We start from the raw sequence: 19,064 nt of genomic DNA, 5'->3' as shown, positions 1-19,064 counted from the left end.
CAAGATAAATGAGATAAGGAGTGTGTGATGATTCTTGATCATATAACATTGGGGGAACTTTACATTTCTGTTTTACTACAGGGTACAAGGATTCTTCACTCCACATTTACTACTTTGAGATAACCTGTCATCACACACATAATGCTGACACATTTTCACTGATGGATAAAATCCAACCAGTGGTTCACATATACTAAAAAATACTATAAACTTCCGGGGGCTATATCTTTAAATCGATGGACTAATTAACAAAAAAATACATGCCAAATTGATCAACGATAGAGCAGAAATGAAAAGGGTTATATCATAGGGGGCTGGGCCAGTGGTGTACTTGACCTGCTCCCGGTATCCTGCAGAAAGTGTCCAGTAGGGTCACAGGACCTGCTTTGGACAATATTTGCTCTCCTTAGACCACAGGAAGTCACTTCCCCTGATGTAAGTAACGTCATAGGGTCCGGTGAGGTCATGGGTTGGCTGAAGTGGGTCCCATGACCCCCTGATATTTTCGACCCAATGCAGCAGACCAAGACCGAAGTACCTGTGTGGTAACCAGGAGAAAGACCCGAGTACAGTTACAGTTAGATTTTTTGTGCCATCCCTGTCCAAGCCCCCAAGGGATATTCCAAAACTAAAAATATAAATAAAGCAGAAATCGCGCTTACACAGTGTAGTAAATCCAATATATTAAGTAGCCCACAGGTAACCTAAGGGGAGGGAACTATCAGTCTATAGTAATGAAAGTCATGACAGCACAGGGTCCTCAATCCGGATCCCAATGTCCAGCGTGAGTTCATCGACATAAAATTGCCCAATAGAAGTCTATGGGGCTCTGGGTTAGCCGCAGCTTACAGCACACATAAACATGTGTGTGCATGAGGTCCTATATGTATATATCTAAAGGCAAAGACGAATGATTAACATTGTTACTAGTATACTAAATGATTTTCATTGTGATTGGGTCTCTAATAATATTAATGAGGTGGATCATTTAAATAGAAAAAAATATTCCAAAAAATAATTGGACCTGCCAGGAATGACACAGGGAAAAGAAAATCTTCCATTAACGTGTCCCTCTGCACTCAGAGGTCGGCCCTACGGTCTCCTGACACTCTATATTTATATTGCTACAGGGAAATGACGTGCTCTACCGACATGCAACCCCTGCAGGCAATAACTGGTGATGTCTGTATGAATAACATGTAACTTCTGTGGCCAGAGATTGGGAACATGTTGCTACTGTAATTCATCAATGCCACAATGATAGCAGACACTAATGAAGGACCACAGACATGGTGTCACAGGAATGACCTGGGATTTTAAGAGAACTAGTCACTGAACACAAAGTCTCATCCATGGACAGCATATTGTAGAGCAGAAGGAGCTGAGCAGATTGTACAGTGATCTAACTTCAAGCAGCATGTTATAGAGCAGGAGGAGCTGAACAGATTGTACATAGTGTCCTATCTGCAGGCAGCATGTTATAGAGCAGAAGGAGCTGAGTAAATTGTATATAGTGTTCTAACTGCAGGCAGCATGTTATAGAGCAGGAGGAGCTGAGCAGATTGTACAGTGATCTATCTGCAAGCAGCATGTTATAGAGCAGAAGGAGCTGAGCAGATTCTACATAGTGTCCTATCTGCAGGCAGCATGTTATAGAGCAGAAGGAGCTGAGTAAATTGTATATAGTGTCCTATCTAGGAAGAGCTAAGCAGATAAGAATAGTGTTTTGTAGGAAGAGAACAAGAATAGAACTTTATTCAATATTATTCCTGTTCATAATGGATTAGCTCCTTCTTCTCTGCTATGTGTTCAATACAAATGGAAAATGTAAATCTAGACCTGTTTTTGATGTAAGTAACTAAGCAGTTATCCGTGGACTTCATTAACCTAGTGTTCTACTAGATTACCATCCAATACACAGTAAATGTAATCATATGGTGAAATAAGATGCATTCTGATTATAATAACCATGTATTTCCAGCATATTATACAAATATAAGTCAGAATATTATGAGACGGAGCATTGTGTTCTTTAAAGGGAACCTGTCAGTTAAACCACTCACACTAACTGAACATATATTTTTATACAGAAATACAACTATGCCTATATAGTTATTCCCTGTGCCTGGAAAGTTGCACTGTCCATCGGTAAAGTTGTCTCACCATCAATACATATCCATGTACTGCAGCTTCAGCTTCCTGATGGTAAAATTGTATGATTTTTCTACAGACAAGTGAGCTCTTCTACATCATTCACACGCTTACTGTTTCACTCGCTGAAGAGAATTCCTGCGGGAGGGGTGGATAAGGGGGTTGAGACAGAAACTGTCAGTGATTGGCTGAAGAGAAAGCGGTTCTTATCCCTTAGGAATTCTCTTCATGGAGGAGAATTAGTTGGAGGCACAGCTGAGCAGGAATGACACGAATATGCCAGACACAGCTCAGAGGAACTTTACAAACGGACCATGGAGTTTTTTCAGGCATAGGGAGCAACAATATAGAGATAGTTGTGCTGCAGTATAAAAGCAGTCTTAAATGATATGTTTAGTTTGAATGGGTTAATTTAAGTGACAGGTTCCCTTTAAGGGATCCAATTACTTCTGTTTCGGAATATGATTGTACTGTATTAATCCCCTAAGAACATCCTCTTGATGAATTTGAGGAGCACAATCTGAACAATCTCAATAGACTATTAATGAAGTAGGTATTATTTCCAGTGAGTCTGGGTAAATACTTATGTCAGCAATAGGGTCTGATCTTCTAATGACGTTTTGTTGCACTGCCCTTACATCCCCTGCACATAGAGTGTATCATATCTAAATGTATCTTTTTCTCTAAGTGTAAATCACAATCATGTGTCATTACATTACAATGTGTATATGATTGTTCTATTGTGAGATACAAGTAAGACATATAATATATTGCCCATTCTGACCTCTCACTGTGAATTAGAAGCTAACTCCTCTTGCTCTGATTACCATGCAGGGCATGGAGCATTGGGTTTTGATAGAAAGGAGAACTGAAAACTCTCATACTTCCTTTGAAGAGGTGCCAACATCTGAAACTGTCCAGATTTGTGGACAGGATTTGTCTCCCAACAGGGACGATCATATGCAACTTCCCAAGCATAGGGAGGAAAGAGAAGCTGAGAACCCATACGAGGAGAAAGGGACTGAGAAAGTGGCACCAATGGTAAAGGGAGTGGAGAGAAGAATCAGGTTAACACAAAGGGAAGAGCGACTGGTGATGGTTACTGGTGAATGTGACATAGTGGAAGGCAAAGCCAGGACAGCACCAGATGGTGCTCCTGCAGATGATAGTAGAGAATGGGCTATAAAGATGGACAATGTGAAACAAGGCCAAACATGGAGTAGGGGAGAAGAAGTAGATGGGGAAGAACCCTACATGAAGCGATCTGAAAGAGGAATGGTCCTATCTGGATCATCTGAGAGATCTCACGATATGAGCAGGACCATTGTGGAGATTGGAGAGAGCAGGCGTGTCATTTTATGTGACGAAGAAGAAGCCGATGACAGTGCTGATGAAACCGAAGGAGAGTGGAACAATGATGCCCACTGGGAAGACCAACACAAAACTTTAATCTGGTGTGAGAGCTCTGGTTACCAGGAACCTCAGAAACCTGAAGATGTAGAGGATACTGGCATATCATCCCATCATCATCATCATGAGCAAATGCAATCATGTAGAAATCTGGAGAGCTACAAAGATGAAACCTTGAAGGAAAAAGTAAGGGAATATGTCACAACTGATATCCTAATGCCAGAGGATCATACTGAAGAGCTGACTGAAGATGGCTGTGCCTCTAGTATAGATAATGAAGAAGAGGCTGTGGCATCTCGACTTTCCGATGAGTCAATGTCTTCACGTGTACAAATGACAGCCGAAAGGGGCACAGAAGATTTACCTTTGGAAGACTGGGGTCCACCAGTGCTTCACTTTATGCTACCAACTATCATACCATTACCAGTGAGCCTGCCTAGAGAACGAGGCCATCAAGAGGTGGCAGCAGACAGCAATCCAAGTGAACGAATTCTTGTTCAACCAAATCCTGGGCCCCATGCTGTCTCTTATCAAGAAGGAAATGCCAGTCCTGCTGAATCCGCAACAGACACTCCTGGAGACCTTTCATCTCCAGATTCAGGCTGTGAAATAACACTCACCGATGCGGCGGTAACTGTGCTAAATCCTCAGCGGTAGCATGTTTGTAAGGGGGGGAGGGAACGAGGCACCAAACCTGCTTGGCATTAAAGTGTTGTGGTTTGGCTAGCACGCCAGGTCCCTGTGTGTGTATACGAAGGGGCATGGTGTCATAATGGGATCTGTCTGCCTGTCTGTGCCAATACTCTCCCACCATCTGCTTCTGGCTGGAGTACCGTCTGGCTTTAAAATACCCCGTCCCCAAATATCAGTCTGAAAAGCATGGAAGCAAAAGAGGAGACGGGAAGGAGAGCTGGTGGAAAGATAAAGAGAGAGGTGAAGCTACATCCTCTTAACTAATCTGGTAACATGACTATAATACATCTTCCCCACTCCAGGAATCAGGCACTTTCAATGACAGTGATTCATTGGCTCCTGCAGTAATTTTCTTAGTCGTCTGGGAAAATCAATGCTTGGCAGGTACCCTGCAGTTCATGTCCCATATTAAACGCATAAATGGATTGAAAAGCCTTGCGATTTGCTCCTTCATGGATAAGAAGGAATTACTAATCTCCATCCCACCTCCTCCCCACTCACTGCACTGAGGCTGCTGTTTTCTTGCTTTTGTGCTATGCATCTGGACCCTGATTCACTGAGCTGTATTAAGCCCAGAAATGTGACGAAATATGTTCTTAAATGGTCACGACAATGTTATCCGACCTTGAGAAATGCGTAATTATTTCACGTAGACCTATGGTTTAACATTCTAGCCTTTTTATTGTTTTATTTTAGTTATTTATCCATCAATATCCCATTCCTTCCCGTATGATATAGAAAAAAAATACAATATAGATCCAATATGGCCCCGATATTGTAACAGTTTAATACAACTTAGTGAATCAGCATCCATTTGAGCCTCGCTTTGATGCTGTGGTGCCCAGCATCAGTCTCATGCATTGTGCTGAAGGTCTTGCTCTCTGCCCCTTGGAAATTCTTCACTCTAATCCTTCTCTCCTGCTCTAGAGTCAACCACTTGAGTCAACATCTTGGGAGGAAAGGGACATCCCGTCTGCTCTCAGAGAGGTCTCCCTGCCGGACCAGGGTTATAGGAAATCCGGGATTGTTCTTTTTCAGGTCAGGGCTAGTGTCCTGCCCTGATTCTGTGTGCACTGTATTAATTTTTTGGTTTAGTGTGGGGTGCAGATCATGTGGTCCAGGAAAATAACATGAAAAATTGTAATAAATATACATATATGTCTGCACTGGCTCAGAGATATCTAATGTTCCTCTAGGTAGTGGTGTGAAGCTATTTTAACAGGTGTCTACTGTTGCTATATGTAAATACTAATATGTGTCTAATAGCCTTAACTTGCTCCGTGATGAAGAAACAATCTATGAAGAGTATGCCTATGGCAAATCCAACATGTTTTATGTAATATAGTCTGCAGCAGAAATCCAAGCTCACAATAGAGATGAGCGAATAATTCAAGATACAATTGGATAAAGCTTTGCAATATTTGTTAAACGATTCAGTCAAGGTCCAAATCGAATCGGTCTGAACTTTTTTTTGCTGCCATTGTCCTGGAAATTGGTATATAATATATAGGAGCCTAGAGCGCCTCAGGGTCGTTTGCATAATTTTTAAAGCCTTTTTTGCAAGAACATGGGCATAAGGAGCTAAAAGCAAATTGATCCTGCCAGAGGGGGCACACACCAGCATGTAAGTGTGCTTGGTTTACAATCCTTCATCCTGGAGGTAGATTTCCCTTATGTTCTTATTGCTATGTGGGATTTTTTATTCAAAAAGTCCCCTAAAAGTCTCAAAATGCATAAAAAGTTCCAGAACATACACCAGCAGGGGACTGGAGTAACTACTTTTTGCAAAAGTCCCAAGTTATAAATCTGTTCTGTTTACTCCACATTAATGAAGTTGCGGAAATGTGAGACATTTTAGCACTGAAAAGTCCCAAAAAAACTTTAATGACCACTTTTTACACCATATGTAATGTATGTATCTGATCACATGAAATCACAGCATGCCTCCATGGAGGATTATAAATACATCAGATGTTGCAGTTGTAACAGGACCTTAAATGACATCACCCTGGTCACATGACATGAAATGGTGAATACTTAGAAGGCATGGGACGTGGGTAGAAGTAGATGGGAGAGGCTGGACGACCAGGGCACGCCCCCTCTGATGCCAGGGAACATAAAGTTGATTTATGGGGGCATAAATGAGACAATTTTTAGCTAAAAGAAGGGTGCCAGTTAATAGGGCTCTTTTGGAAAATGCGTCGACAGGCTCCCTTTAACCCCTAACCTAATGCAAAAATTTGTAGAAATTTAACAAATGACATAGGACCTTTCTATAAAGAAATCAGAGGGCTAGAGGGGGTTATATACCAATTTTCAGGACCATTGGAGCAACATCAGTTCATCAAAATCAAATCAGAAAAAATTGGTATTCAAAATCTAATGGATTCACTCATCTCTAGCTGGCAGATTAAAACAAAACTCATCCTAATGATCCAGGGCTTTGGTTCTGACACTAACTGGCTTCTTTTTTGTCCTTGGTGACACACAAAAACTGTCCTATCGGTTAGTCAATAGCTTAGGCGAATCAGCACTGTGGTCAGTAATGGGCATATTCTATCCGAAAAAATAAGACCAATGAGAAGCCAGTAAGTGTTGGATTGGGAGAAGAAAACGATCACTTCTATATTTTTAACGCCCTTTGCCAAAAAAAACGTTCTCATTGGACACCCTTTTAATAATTTTTATAGTTAGACTTTAGATTATATTTTCTTTAGAGGAGGGGGTCATATGATGTTGACTCACACTGTTGTGTCCATTTAAATCTGGTGGGCATTGGTGAGATGTACATTTGTTAAATTGTAACAGTTAATATTCCGCTTTATAGTTTTTCTACTATGTTACTATGTATGGAAGGCCATTGTTACAAATCCATCTGAACACAACATGCCACTCGCCTCTTATCTACGTAATGTCACACTGAGACCTTTCGCCATCATGGTTTTTTGAATTCCCTTAGAGAGTGAACAGCAGGGAAGCAGAGGAAGGACGTGCAACGGGAGAGGAGGAGCAAAGTGCAGGACTCCTCAAAGAAAACCAACTGAGCATTGAGAGGAAGTGCTCAAGCATTACCGTCAGCTCTACGTCCAGTCTAGAGGCCGAGGTGGACTTCACTGTCATTGGAGATTATCACTCCAATGTAGGCTTTGAAGATTTCACACGTAGCTTGCCAGAGTTACACCGGGACCAGGGTGACGGTGCTGGAGGCACAACTGAAAACCTTGCCGCTACATCCCAAGAAGAACATGACGGAGACAAACCAGAGGAGGAGACAACGGAGGTACAAAGTTACAGCATGGAGTGTCCAGGCGTACCCTTGTCCGTGTTGTCATACCTACCAGTAAATACGTAACCTGTGGCATCTTAAATTGGCTGCCCAGGGCTGCCGTACATCACTGAAAATTCCAAGTGCATCGAAGGTGCTGGAAATGCATGACGTGGTCAAATACGTGGACGTTTATGTACCATATCCTCCATCCGCTCTTGTGTTTGTGTTCGGCATCTCAATCTTGTTACTTGACATTGCATGTCACTGTGCCATGACATCACTATGTGCATGCTGTGACCATCCATCTCCATCCAAGATGTCATCTGCACCGACACATGACATCACTGGTGTTCATAGCATGTTAATGTATCATCATTATATCATAAAACGTCAAATACCCATCCTGTGCATGTTTTTTTTTTTTTAATTCTCATTCATATCATCTGTATTCATAAGCTATTTTCCATAATATTTCAGCTGGTTATCATATCATAACCCAATTGTTTTTATAACTTTTTAGTCCCAGCTGAAGACAGTGCACAAAGAGGTCACCACTAGCGTCAATGCAGTCAGCAGGACAGATGGAGAAACTATTACGCACACGCAGATTACTACTGTGCAAACCACTCAGGTAACAATATCAAAAGATGGGAAAAGTTTTGTCCAGGCTTATGTTCATTACATATAATGTAAAGTTTTACACATTTTTTATGTACCTTTTATTGCTTGTATTTGTCGGATTGTGGGAGATAATAAGAGTAGTCAAAGAAAACCCACACAAACACATATAGAACTTACAACTCAAACAAATATAACATTTGAACCACCAACGCATTGGGAGATGATGGGAGATGATGGGTGGAGACTAGCTGTTATGATGTCTCCCATACACTGCACATGGGAGGCAGAAGAGAATCTGCTCCATTGTTAAGTTGGAAAGCACTGACCTCAACTGAAGTAGACAAAGCACTTGGGGTGGGATAGAAGCTTACTATTCCTTTCTAGCAGACTCTGGGGGAGATTTATCAGAAGTGCCTGACAGCAGAACTGTTCTGGTTGCGCATGGCAAGCAATTAGGGTTCAGCTTTCATTTTCTCACAGCCGATTATAAAATTAAAGCTGAGCTCTGATTGGTTTCCACGGGCAACTAGAACAGTTTTACCTCAGACACTTCTGATAAATCTCCCCCTTTGTGCCTTTGTCTCTCCTCTTACACTCCTACCACTACTACTGCTCATACCTCCCCCTTCCCTCTACATAGACTTCTATGTGACATAACAATCTGTGAGCTGCCAGAGTAAGACAGATTCAACAGATATTTCAAAGTTGCATCTTGAATCTTTTGCAGGCTGAGGAAAGCAGGATAGACCTCGGAGGTGGAGATCTGGTAAAAGCCGCAGCATCTGGTGAGAGCGCCCAACCTCTGCAAGCGGATGTGGCTCGTACACAACATGTAAGTAATGGAAGACAGCATAGTACTGCTCTGATGGTATTGAATGTAATCTTGTTACAGAATGTATCATTATATATATCCTTAGGTTTCCCATACTGCAAATATTACTCACGGTACAGCAGAAACATTGTCCTCATCCACGACTACCCATGTGACAAAGGTGAGGACATTTTACCCTGCAAACACAAATATTACATAGATTGTATTTTGACATTTTTCATTTATTAAAATTATGATGTAATAAGTCAAAGTAATTTTTACTAAATAGGCAAATTTTTCAGTCGGTGTAAAATAGGAAAGAACTTGTTGTTTCCTCGTACTTTACCTCCACTTCAGTGCAGGCTCGGCAATAACGTTGTATTGACAGAGTGCACCCACCAGAGCTTGTATTAGGCTCCTTTAAGATGAACGTATGATACACCCGGGGCAGGACCCAGGGGTAGCGCTCCTCACCCCTCCCCTTTCCATAGAGAACCATGCAGCTGTGCCCTACGTAGGGAGGAAGATAAATATGTCAAAATATGATGTTTATCAAATATAATATTCTGTAGTATTCAGAATATGAATAATGTAAAGCTAGGAAAGTCATGTGTTCATTCCGTTACGTATAGTATGGCTGACTTCACCAAATTTTATCTTTACTTCAATTTTCTATCTATTACGTCCTAAGCAGACAGTAAAAGGTGGATTTTCTGAGACAAGGATAGAGAAAAGAATAATTATTACTGGAGATGAAGATGTGGATCAAGAACAGGTAAAACTGCAGTACGTCACGCTGATTACAGACTTCAGAGTTGTAAAACTTCATTGAAGTTCAGTAGGAGTATAATTTTAGTGCACGGTGTCAGCGCTTGGATTTATTCAATGTATAAGTATATGTGTCAGCTGATAGACTATGACACACGTTGGCTGTGATGTAAAGGCAAGACAGCAGCAAGAACCATAAGACAACAGCACATGGATGAGATCAGAAGAGAAAGTTTCCCTTACTGTAGTTGCTGTACTCGATCTGATGGATCTAAGAGCAGTATAAAGTTTTTATTTCACACCACAGGTACCCATAGAGCACTTGCAACTAACTGACACCCTTCTTTTAGCTAAAAATTGTTCTTCTCATATTTCCATATATCTTTATATATATATTTACCTGGTATCCAAGGATATCTATAGTGAGTCGAGGTGAGCATGACCTCCTCCGGCTGAATCCAGCAGCTCCTCCCTAAGCTCTCTCTGCATGCAACAGTAATGTCATGTGACCAGGGTGACATCAATGCAGGTCCTTTAGCCTTCTAAAATTACCAAGCTGCACACCAAGCATATATCTCATGAAATCGCAGCATATCATATCACATGAAATCACATGAGCGTGCAAAGAGAGGAGGAGAAGGCTGTGATTTTTTATGTGAGATATGTGCATGTAGTACAGTTGGCTAATGTTAAGATGCTAAAAGACCTGTGATGATGTCACCCTGGTAACATGACATTAAGACACTCCCCTCGACTTGCTCTATAGATCCCTAGATACCATGCAAGTTTATAATTTTATGTGGATTTGAGGGAAACAACTTTTAGCTAAAAGATAGTTACTAGAGCTGTATTTGTGAAAAATGTGGTGACAGGCTCCTGGAAAATATGCAAAGTTTTCCAGGATTGGATAAGGAAAACCACACCTCGTTTAGCTACCTTGTAAGGCAGCTCCCTTGACATCAAGCATGACCTTCAGGGAGGCCTATGACATGATGCGGGATTAAAACCAAAACAGTATATCTATTTCAGAAGGAACAGACTCCCAACTGTATATACCCCAATCCCCCTAGTGGAGCATCCATGGCTAGAAGACTCCACACGCCTACATGGTGGCCTTAATTGGCAGTCTCCGTAAGGAGAACTCTTACTTCCTGACCCTAGTGACAGGTTCCAGCACACATATAGGACTCAATTCAATAGGAGGACAGGAGACCCAATTCACATCTGTGTCAGGGTCTCATTGTAAATTCTGACAAAATTCATGGACAAAAAATGCTGTATATAGGACTTTTAGAATTTAATGGTGTTAATCATTTTACACATCTGGTGTTTCTATATTTTCATCTTATAATGGAGCAGATTAATGGAAGTCAGAGCACAGATAAGTCAATTTTTTTTAACACTTCCAGTTCATCCTACACTTCCTTAATTTTAGGCGCTCGCCATGGCTATAAAGGAGGCAAAACTGCAACACCCAGACATGCTGGTGACTAAGGCGGTGGTGTACTGCGAAACAGAACCTTCTCCTGAGGAGCCTGGAGAGAAAGAGCAGGTGAGATGCCACAACTCTTGTAGAGCGCTGACTATGTACGATACATAACAAAGAATTCATGTTTACAATCTAATTCTCTTCATTCTTTAGCAATCTTGACCTTGGATTTTGGATGTGAATCCTCCCTTCCATCTCCCTCTCTCTGCCCCCCGTCTCATAAAATAAGGACTGTCCTCCCTTCCCTGATCCTACAGCACATGCCAGCTGCAAAGCCTCGAAATGGGCGAGGGGCTTCTGAATTCATGCTGACAGCATTCCCTGACAATGGAAGACTTGTCACCTTCCTGGGAGCGGAGTAACATCTCTTGTGAAGATGACTATGGGACACTTCCTTCTTGTGCATCAGCTCTACGATGGCTCCTCTTCTGAGAAGCATGCCTAGCAATGCGTGATTAGATTGCATGTGGCATCCGCAGAGTCAATTTTATCTGCGCGGTTAGGAAATTTGTGCTTCGGAATAAAAAACAAAACAAAAAAACACTGAAAAATTCACCGAAGGGAATCCCTCAGACGTTCTTCAGGGCGCTCCTGCAACAATGGGGTTAATAATTCTTCATAAACTCATCATTTGTTATACGCATTAGATACCTAGCAATTCTCTCTCTCTGATATACTATATTCCAGGCCAGGAAATCTCTCATATAGATACTTAGCGCTGTACGATTCTGTCCTGATAATCTGCAGTTGACATGTCACATTAGGTAGAATTGCGGCAGTGGCGTCTGTTCTGATGATACAATGTATTCCCCCTGGTCCCGGCTGTTCCGAACAGCAAGCAATATGGAAATGAAAGGCGACGGATGTGTTCCGATACTGTAGGACTCTTGTATTTTTGGACCCTGCTAGTAGGACTTTCTGCACAGTTAACCCATTTGTTGCCGGCGATGGAGTCAGAAGATGTCCTGGCTAGTTGGGGAGGGTGGAAAGGTTGAGCCGTGTGTGTGTATGTGTGAAAAAGGTTTTAACGTCGCACAGGGGGAGGCCTGATCCACTGCAATGCTGTGCTCTCCCCCAAGTCCCTCCTCCCCCCTGTGCACCGTGATCACTGCTCTATAGCCAATAAAATCAAAGTCAGTGTGACATGCGACTTCTTCCTTATTCTCACCATCAATTATTTAAAGGGGATGTATATTAATATTGTATAAAACATTCAAAGAGCAGGGGAGAGCAAGAAAAAAGCTAGTCATACTGCAGCCTAGCCCATAGTGCAGGAGACAGCTATATATACTGCAAGCATGGGGGCTCACTGCCTCCCCTCTCTCTATAGGGTAATAGTATGCAAATATTTTATTCTTATGACTGAGTATTGTTCTAAATGCGTTTAAAGGAAATCTACCACCAGGATCAATGATTATAAACCAAGCACACTGTCATACTGGTGTGTGCCCCCTCTGGCAGGATCCACTCTTCTTTTAGCTTCTTATGCCCTTATTTATAAAAAAAAAAAGCTTTTAAAATTATGCCTAGATGTTAAATGTTAATGTTATTTTTATTATTTTCCTTTTTTTATTATAATCAAGGGCATAAGAAGGCTAAAGAAGAGTAAATCCTGCCTTTAACATTTCCTTTTGTATTTGAATATGAAATATAAGTTTGCAGAGTTTTAAATGGATTTCCCAAACTCAAAAATGTATGGCACACCAAACAGGATGGGTCCAGAAGGTGCGACCTTCTGTCTTGAATATGTAGGTGGTGGCCTTCCTTACTTTGGCCACTTAAAAAAATTAAGAAGTTACCTGGAAAGATAGCCACCCCTCTATTTACAGAAGGCGTTTGGGGAGGGTTCCAATCCTTTTTCTGGAGTTAGCAATGCAAACATCTACATGGTTTCTTTTACGAGCTTTAAGATGTCTGTGCTTATAGAAGAGTTGTATATTGAGTAGAAATGTATCTGTTCACATATTATTAGCATGGTTGCAGTGACGCATTATTTCCTAGATTTCTAGTAATCTATGATGCTAGGATTTCCTGACTTCCCCCAGTACTAATGTCCCGGGCAGTTCAGGAGAGTAGATGACTATGATTCTAGGAGTCCTGCTCTCTGCACAGTGTTTCAGACCATATTTATCATACTAAACTCATCTATGTGTAGCATAATTTAACCTTTTCCTTTCCCACTGGATCCACCTCTGCTTTCGCCTGAGGTAGTGGAGAATTGTGATGCAGTTCAAGACAGTGGCACAAAAGTCCAGTCCAAAACAGGTCTCGCCTGCATTTATTCAAGCAGCAGATACTAAACAAAACAGCCTTCACATTCAGGCATCAAACATAAACAAAATCCTACCCATTTGGGCGCTACAAAGAGTTCCCCTAACACACCACTAAAACATGGAAGTCAGGGCTGTGTGTGCTCTGCCAGACTCCTCTCAGTCAGCTCTGCTCAGCAGCTTTATACAGCCTGATTGGGCTGCTACCACCACCTCTGTCCAAGGTGCTGAACAACCCAAAACCTGGCCTAGCCTAACAAGGAGGTGAAATGGACCACCCGACTACCAGCCTGCGAATCCATTCCATATAAATCCAGCCCAGGAGATTTATATGGAAATAAAAATCTGCTCCAGCAGATTGCTCCAACAAATAGCTTGTTCGAGTCGTACTTCCCGGATTTACAGTGTTTGCAGCTGGACAAACACAACCTCTACACTAAGGCCTTGCATAATAGGAAAACCCAGGGGAAACATATTGCCCATCCACAGTTAACCCTTCAGTGTCTCACACTTGATAAAAGCACCAAACCTTTTAGCGGTTCACAGAGCATTAGGTGATACCTGGATAAAATGGACTTTGTAATGTAATGAAAAGATGGATACGTTTTAGGTAATAGTTGTCTGATTTCAACATTCACAATACCATGTGTAGGTGTGAGAGAAGCCGCTCCAACTTGCAACGTCTCCGCTCAATGAGATACAATTAAATGGGGTTAAAGGTTGACTACTGTTCAGATGGAATCTCATTGTGACTATTGTCTAACACAGAGCCGTCACAGGGAGTTCTTTTCCCTACGCTTGCGCACTTACTGCATATGTGAAAATTTTCTGGCTGCGTTTCTTTCTATGCCAGGCAGGGCGTACAAATAAACCCTGCACAAGCCTCCGCCAAATACATTGTTTTTTTGCAGGACAAGTTAAAGTTACTATTTCTACCAATTTAGAGTTCATTATTTTTATTTTGTTCTTATTTTATTGGGCAAAATAAAAATAAAGGCCCAGTGATAATGGGCGTGGCAATACTCAATGGAGCACATTTACTAAGAACAGTGCAAACTGCTCCAAATGCAGTGTCCTGTGTAGTGTGCAGGGGGCATCAGATTCAGGATTTCTGGCACACATTCTGCATGAATCTGGTGGCCCCTGTACTGCCCCCACAGAGTGCACCACTTTTTTGGAGGGCACCTTTAACATGCGATGTGTGACACACTGCTGTCGGACATTGCATGTTTAATCTGGTGCACGGTCCTACTGAGCACCAGAACGCCCCCTTTCAGAGCAGAAATTTGTGTTGCATGATGACTTGTGCAGCCACGACACAAATTGGCCATGTGTGACACATATGTGGTGCAGACACTTCTTAAATACCTGTAAAAGCAATTTGCACTAAAAAGAACATGCAAAGAAAACTGGCGCACGGAGCTTAGTAAGTGTGCCCCAATATTTGGTGCTAAAAATAAGAAGAAGAACACTTTGTTACACTGTAAGTATTACTGACAAACAATGATATGGACAGAAATGTGGACCTTTATTAGGTAAGTGAAGAGGTAAGTGAAACACTAGGTAATATATTTAGGTGCGGCTATAACTGTGGCATCTGGACATTTATGCGCTGGCTTGCTTTTCTACCCAGTTCCCTGCACTCTGTAAGTATGGAGTTTGGTACGCAGGGCTGGCTCCAGGTTTTAGTGGGCCCCTGGGCGACAGAGCCTTAGTGGGCCCCTCCGTGGGCCGCCCTCCAGTGGCCATACTGCGCTCCCTCCCCCTGCGGACACTGACCACCCCCCCTTTCCCTCCAGGCACACTGACCCCCCCCAACCTCCCCCTGCGTACACACTGACCCCGGGGACACACTGTCCCCCCCCCCCCCCCAGTGGACACACTGAACCTCCCCTGCGGACACACTGAACCCCCCCCCCCTCCCCTGTGGACACACTGACCACCCCTGCTGACACACTAACCCCCCCCCTCTCCCCCTGTATACACACTGACCCCCCCGCCCCCCTATGTCTGCCCGGGGTGACGACTTTCTCATTTGTTGTCGCCGCCTTGCACTGTCATTCTCCCTCAGCATTGTCTGACCCCTCTTTTACCCCTCTTTCCCTGTCCCTCCTTAAAGGGGTACCTTTTGTTTTTGTGTATGCTCATGGGAAGCCTCTCTTTGGTGTGTTACTTACCATACCGGTCCAACCCACACTTTATTACGTACCACATGGATCTGGACTTACTTGGTATATAGGTTTGATACCTTCACCTCCCTTCTCTCTCCCTTCCTGATTCTCCTGTTGTTTTCATAATTATACACACCTACTACGTTCTCCCTCTCCACCCATTCCCCCCCATTCCCCTGCCTGAGAGCTAGTGACGTCACTAAGCTCCCAGGCAGGGGAATGGGTGGAGAGGGAGAACGTAGGAGACGACCATAGTTATGAGCAGACAGAGCTCCGAGCACCCTTTGTGATGTACACAGGAGCACCAGCGACTAATTAGCATCATTTTAAAAGACATTTTTGGGAAAAATGCCAAGAGTTTAGGACTAATGAAGATCTGATCCTGGATGTAGATGAAAACGCTGACCAGGAAGAATGTTTGCTTACAATACTCTATATCCAAGTAGTTGATTTCCTTTAAAAATCCATACATTTCCTCAGTTCTAGTTATGAACACCAGGTGGCAGCATATGTTAATTCAATGCAAGTTAATGACCTGCCAATTTGCCACAGATTACCAGAGGGAGAATATAGCATGGCAGTTACCATACATACTCGCAGGGCCGGTTCTAGACAAAGTGGGGCCCTGGGCAAAACTAAAAGTGGGGCCCCAAAATAAAACTATTTTATGACCAGTCACAGTCAGCAAGAGGCTTCTTTAGTATGGTAAAACAAACTGTAATATGGGAGAATTTTATAGGAGATAGATAGATGATAGGGAGATTTATGGGCAGCATGGTGGCTCCATGATTAGCACTACAGCCTTGCAGCGCTGGTCAACATCTGCAAAGATTTTGTATGTTCTCTCTGTGCCTGCGTGGGTTTCCTCCGGGTCCACCGGTTTCCTCCCACACTCCAAAAAATTACTGGTAGGTTGATTAGACTGTGAGGCCCATTGGGGAGGGGGACCAATATTTTCTGAAAGCAGACACTTGCCCCATTTTCAAAATTGCATCAAAGATTTTATAGACATAGGCACCTTCATGCAATTTTGGTTCAAATTGAAACATTTTATTAAAAATACTTAAAATTTGACTTTGATGGCAAAAAATTTGATCCAAACAGAAAATGTTTACCTTCACATCTCCTAAATGTAATACATGGACATTTGTTGAGTTCACAAATGTGCCCTATTGATATGTTCACATAAATAATTCCACATAATATCACTAAAACTGTAATAACTAGATATCTGCTTTTCAGCAAGAAATTTTAAGACAGTCACAACCTGCAAAATATAGCAATAAAACAGAATAAAAACCTATAGAATTTTGAAAGCAGACAACCAGGCGATGCATTTGGCAATTAACATTCAAAATTTCCTCTAAAATATGTACAAATCCAGATACTTATATAAAGAAAATCTACTTTCCTAAAACAGTCAGATGAGAGGAGATGATACAGACCCCACATGTGTATATTCACCAAAATATGCAGCAAAGGGAACTGCAGAAAATTCACACAGATGTATCATTGTCTGTTCCTTACACAATGGTAACCCAAATAAATAACTATATATCCATAAACCCAGCTAATGAGATAATAAAAGTCACTATTAGATGTCGCCAATGTATTATCCGCACAATAACAGAACCCTCCGCGCTTCATAAGAATGAGAGTGAGAACGTCATAACATGGGTGTAAGTAATGGAGGATGATAAAAAATAAAAACTTTATTCCAGAACGTGTGTGTTTTTGGTGTTACATATAACTTTTCGGACATGTTCTGGTCGCGGTGTAGTCACATTAGGCGAAGAGGATTGAATGTTCATCGTATCAGTCAATTTTCCCAACAAAAACAAAAAATAACTATCACAAAAAAAAAGGGAATAAGAGAGAAGGGGCCACATTTATCACTTTTGTGCGCCTAGGTGTAGTAGTTGCGCCTAAATTCTGGCGCACTGTTTTCCAGAATTATCACAAGCTACAACCATCTGTGATAAGTTAATTTCCTGCCTCTTATTAATCACTTTACTTTAACACAGTTTAGGCGCAGTTTAGGCGCAATGTTAGATTCAGGCACTTACATGTGATCCTGCTACAAGCTCCTCTCTGCTTCTCCCACAGCCCAGAATGAAGATAACACTCACAGCAGCACCCAGGTGTGTGACACCCAGCACCCAGTGACCTCCTCAGCAGGGGCTTCTCCTGGAGGGGATGCCCCAGTGCTGGTCTCCTGCTGCACCCCTGTAATTCTGCACAGTATCCCCCTCAGACACACTGGTGATACTGTGCAGAATGACATGGGGGACACCTGTCAGTACTATGTGCAACATTCTGTAACGTTCTCTTCTCTCTTGCTCTGAGCTCAGGATTCTGCAGAATGTTTTGTAAATAGAAGGTGATGAACTGTAAATAGAGTCTGCAGCTCCTGTCTGCAGAGTATCTAATGACTGTATTATCTGTACTAGTGTCTGCAGAGTATCTAATGACTGTATTATCTGTACTAGTGTCTGCAGAGTATCTAATGACTGTATTATCTGTACTAGTGTCTGCAGAGTATCTCATGTCTGTATGATATGTTCTAGTGTCTCCAGTGTCTGGATGAGCTTTTCTCCTAGAAATGAGCTGTTCTGCAAAGGGGCTCAGTGCTTTCTTCTCAGTTAACGCCACCTTGGGGCTGGAGTGTTTTTGCGCCCGTTTTTGCGCCTAAATGAAAAGTTGCAAGTGATGAATATCATTAGGCGCATCAAAACATCTGGATTGCTAGTATAAATGAGGGAAAGCTGGTTATTTTTTGCTGCGCAGCTAGCATTTGGCCGCATTTAGTCGCAAAAATGGCACAAAAACGGTGCGCCGAAAAGGCGCAAAAACAACAGAAAATAACGATTGATACATGTGGCCCAAAGTGTGTTCTTAGATTTGCATAGAGAAGGGTTAAAAACATGAATATTAGTTGATATTATCCCTTCTCAAAATGTAGTACTAGAAACATATAAAGTGAATATTTCCATTATCTGTGAGGTGCAGCAGCTCCTGTGTGCAGCTAATACTCCCTGCAGCCTGATGGCTAAGAATCTGGAGATGGGGGAGACAATTCAGGGGGCTGTATCTCTGGCTCTGTGACACATAGAACCTCACTTCTTTTTTCCTGTGAAAGAAGAGAGTCTCCTCTTTTATATGAATCTAAATTTGTGTTTCTAAAATGTAGAAAAACGGAGCTATTAACTGTTAAACTGCCGTCGGAAGTGATATTTATATATAAAAATGGCACCTGATATTCTCACTTTAAACCTGAATATCTCTGGATCCAGGACACCTAGAAACACAATTCAAGATTCATTTGAAAGAAGAGATTCTCCCCTTTCTCCCTGGGGGCCCTGGGCAATTGCCACCTTTGTCTACCCATAGCGCCGGCCCTGCATACTCGAGT

General features: G+C 42.2%; 1 protein-coding gene across 7 annotated transcripts in view; it reads left to right on the top strand.

Annotated features, from left to right (window-relative positions):
- The window catches only part of EPB41L1 (erythrocyte membrane protein band 4.1 like 1), an 85,597-nt gene extending 73,243 nt beyond the window's left edge, over window positions 1–12,354 (top strand). For 3 of the 7 annotated variants that reach the window (XM_072112117.1, XM_072112120.1, XM_072112118.1), the window contains 9 exons: window positions 2,986–4,191; window positions 5,182–5,292; window positions 7,214–7,534; window positions 8,043–8,153; window positions 8,871–8,975; window positions 9,061–9,135; window positions 9,646–9,729; window positions 11,158–11,274; window positions 11,365–12,354. In XM_072112117.1, the coding sequence (XP_071968218.1) occupies window positions 2,986–4,191; window positions 5,182–5,292; window positions 7,214–7,534; window positions 8,043–8,153; window positions 8,871–8,975; window positions 9,061–9,135; window positions 9,646–9,729; window positions 11,158–11,274; window positions 11,365–11,373 (2,139 nt within the window). In that variant the 3' untranslated portion in view covers window positions 11,374–12,354. The remainder of the gene's footprint in view (window positions 1–2,985; window positions 4,192–5,181; window positions 5,293–7,213; window positions 7,535–8,042; window positions 8,154–8,870; window positions 8,976–9,060; window positions 9,136–9,645; window positions 9,730–11,157; window positions 11,275–11,364) is intronic. The other 4 variants (XM_072112121.1, XM_072112122.1, XM_072112119.1 and 1 more) reach the window with 3 other exon arrangements.
- The last annotated feature ends 6,710 nt before the right edge of the window (window positions 12,355–19,064 follow it).

Source organism: Engystomops pustulosus, chromosome 6, assembly GCF_040894005.1.
Source record: "Engystomops pustulosus chromosome 6, aEngPut4.maternal, whole genome shotgun sequence".
NCBI classification, from domain to species: Eukaryota; Metazoa; Chordata; class Amphibia; order Anura; family Leptodactylidae; genus Engystomops; species Engystomops pustulosus.
This window is presented reverse-complemented; position numbering and strand designations above follow the sequence as displayed.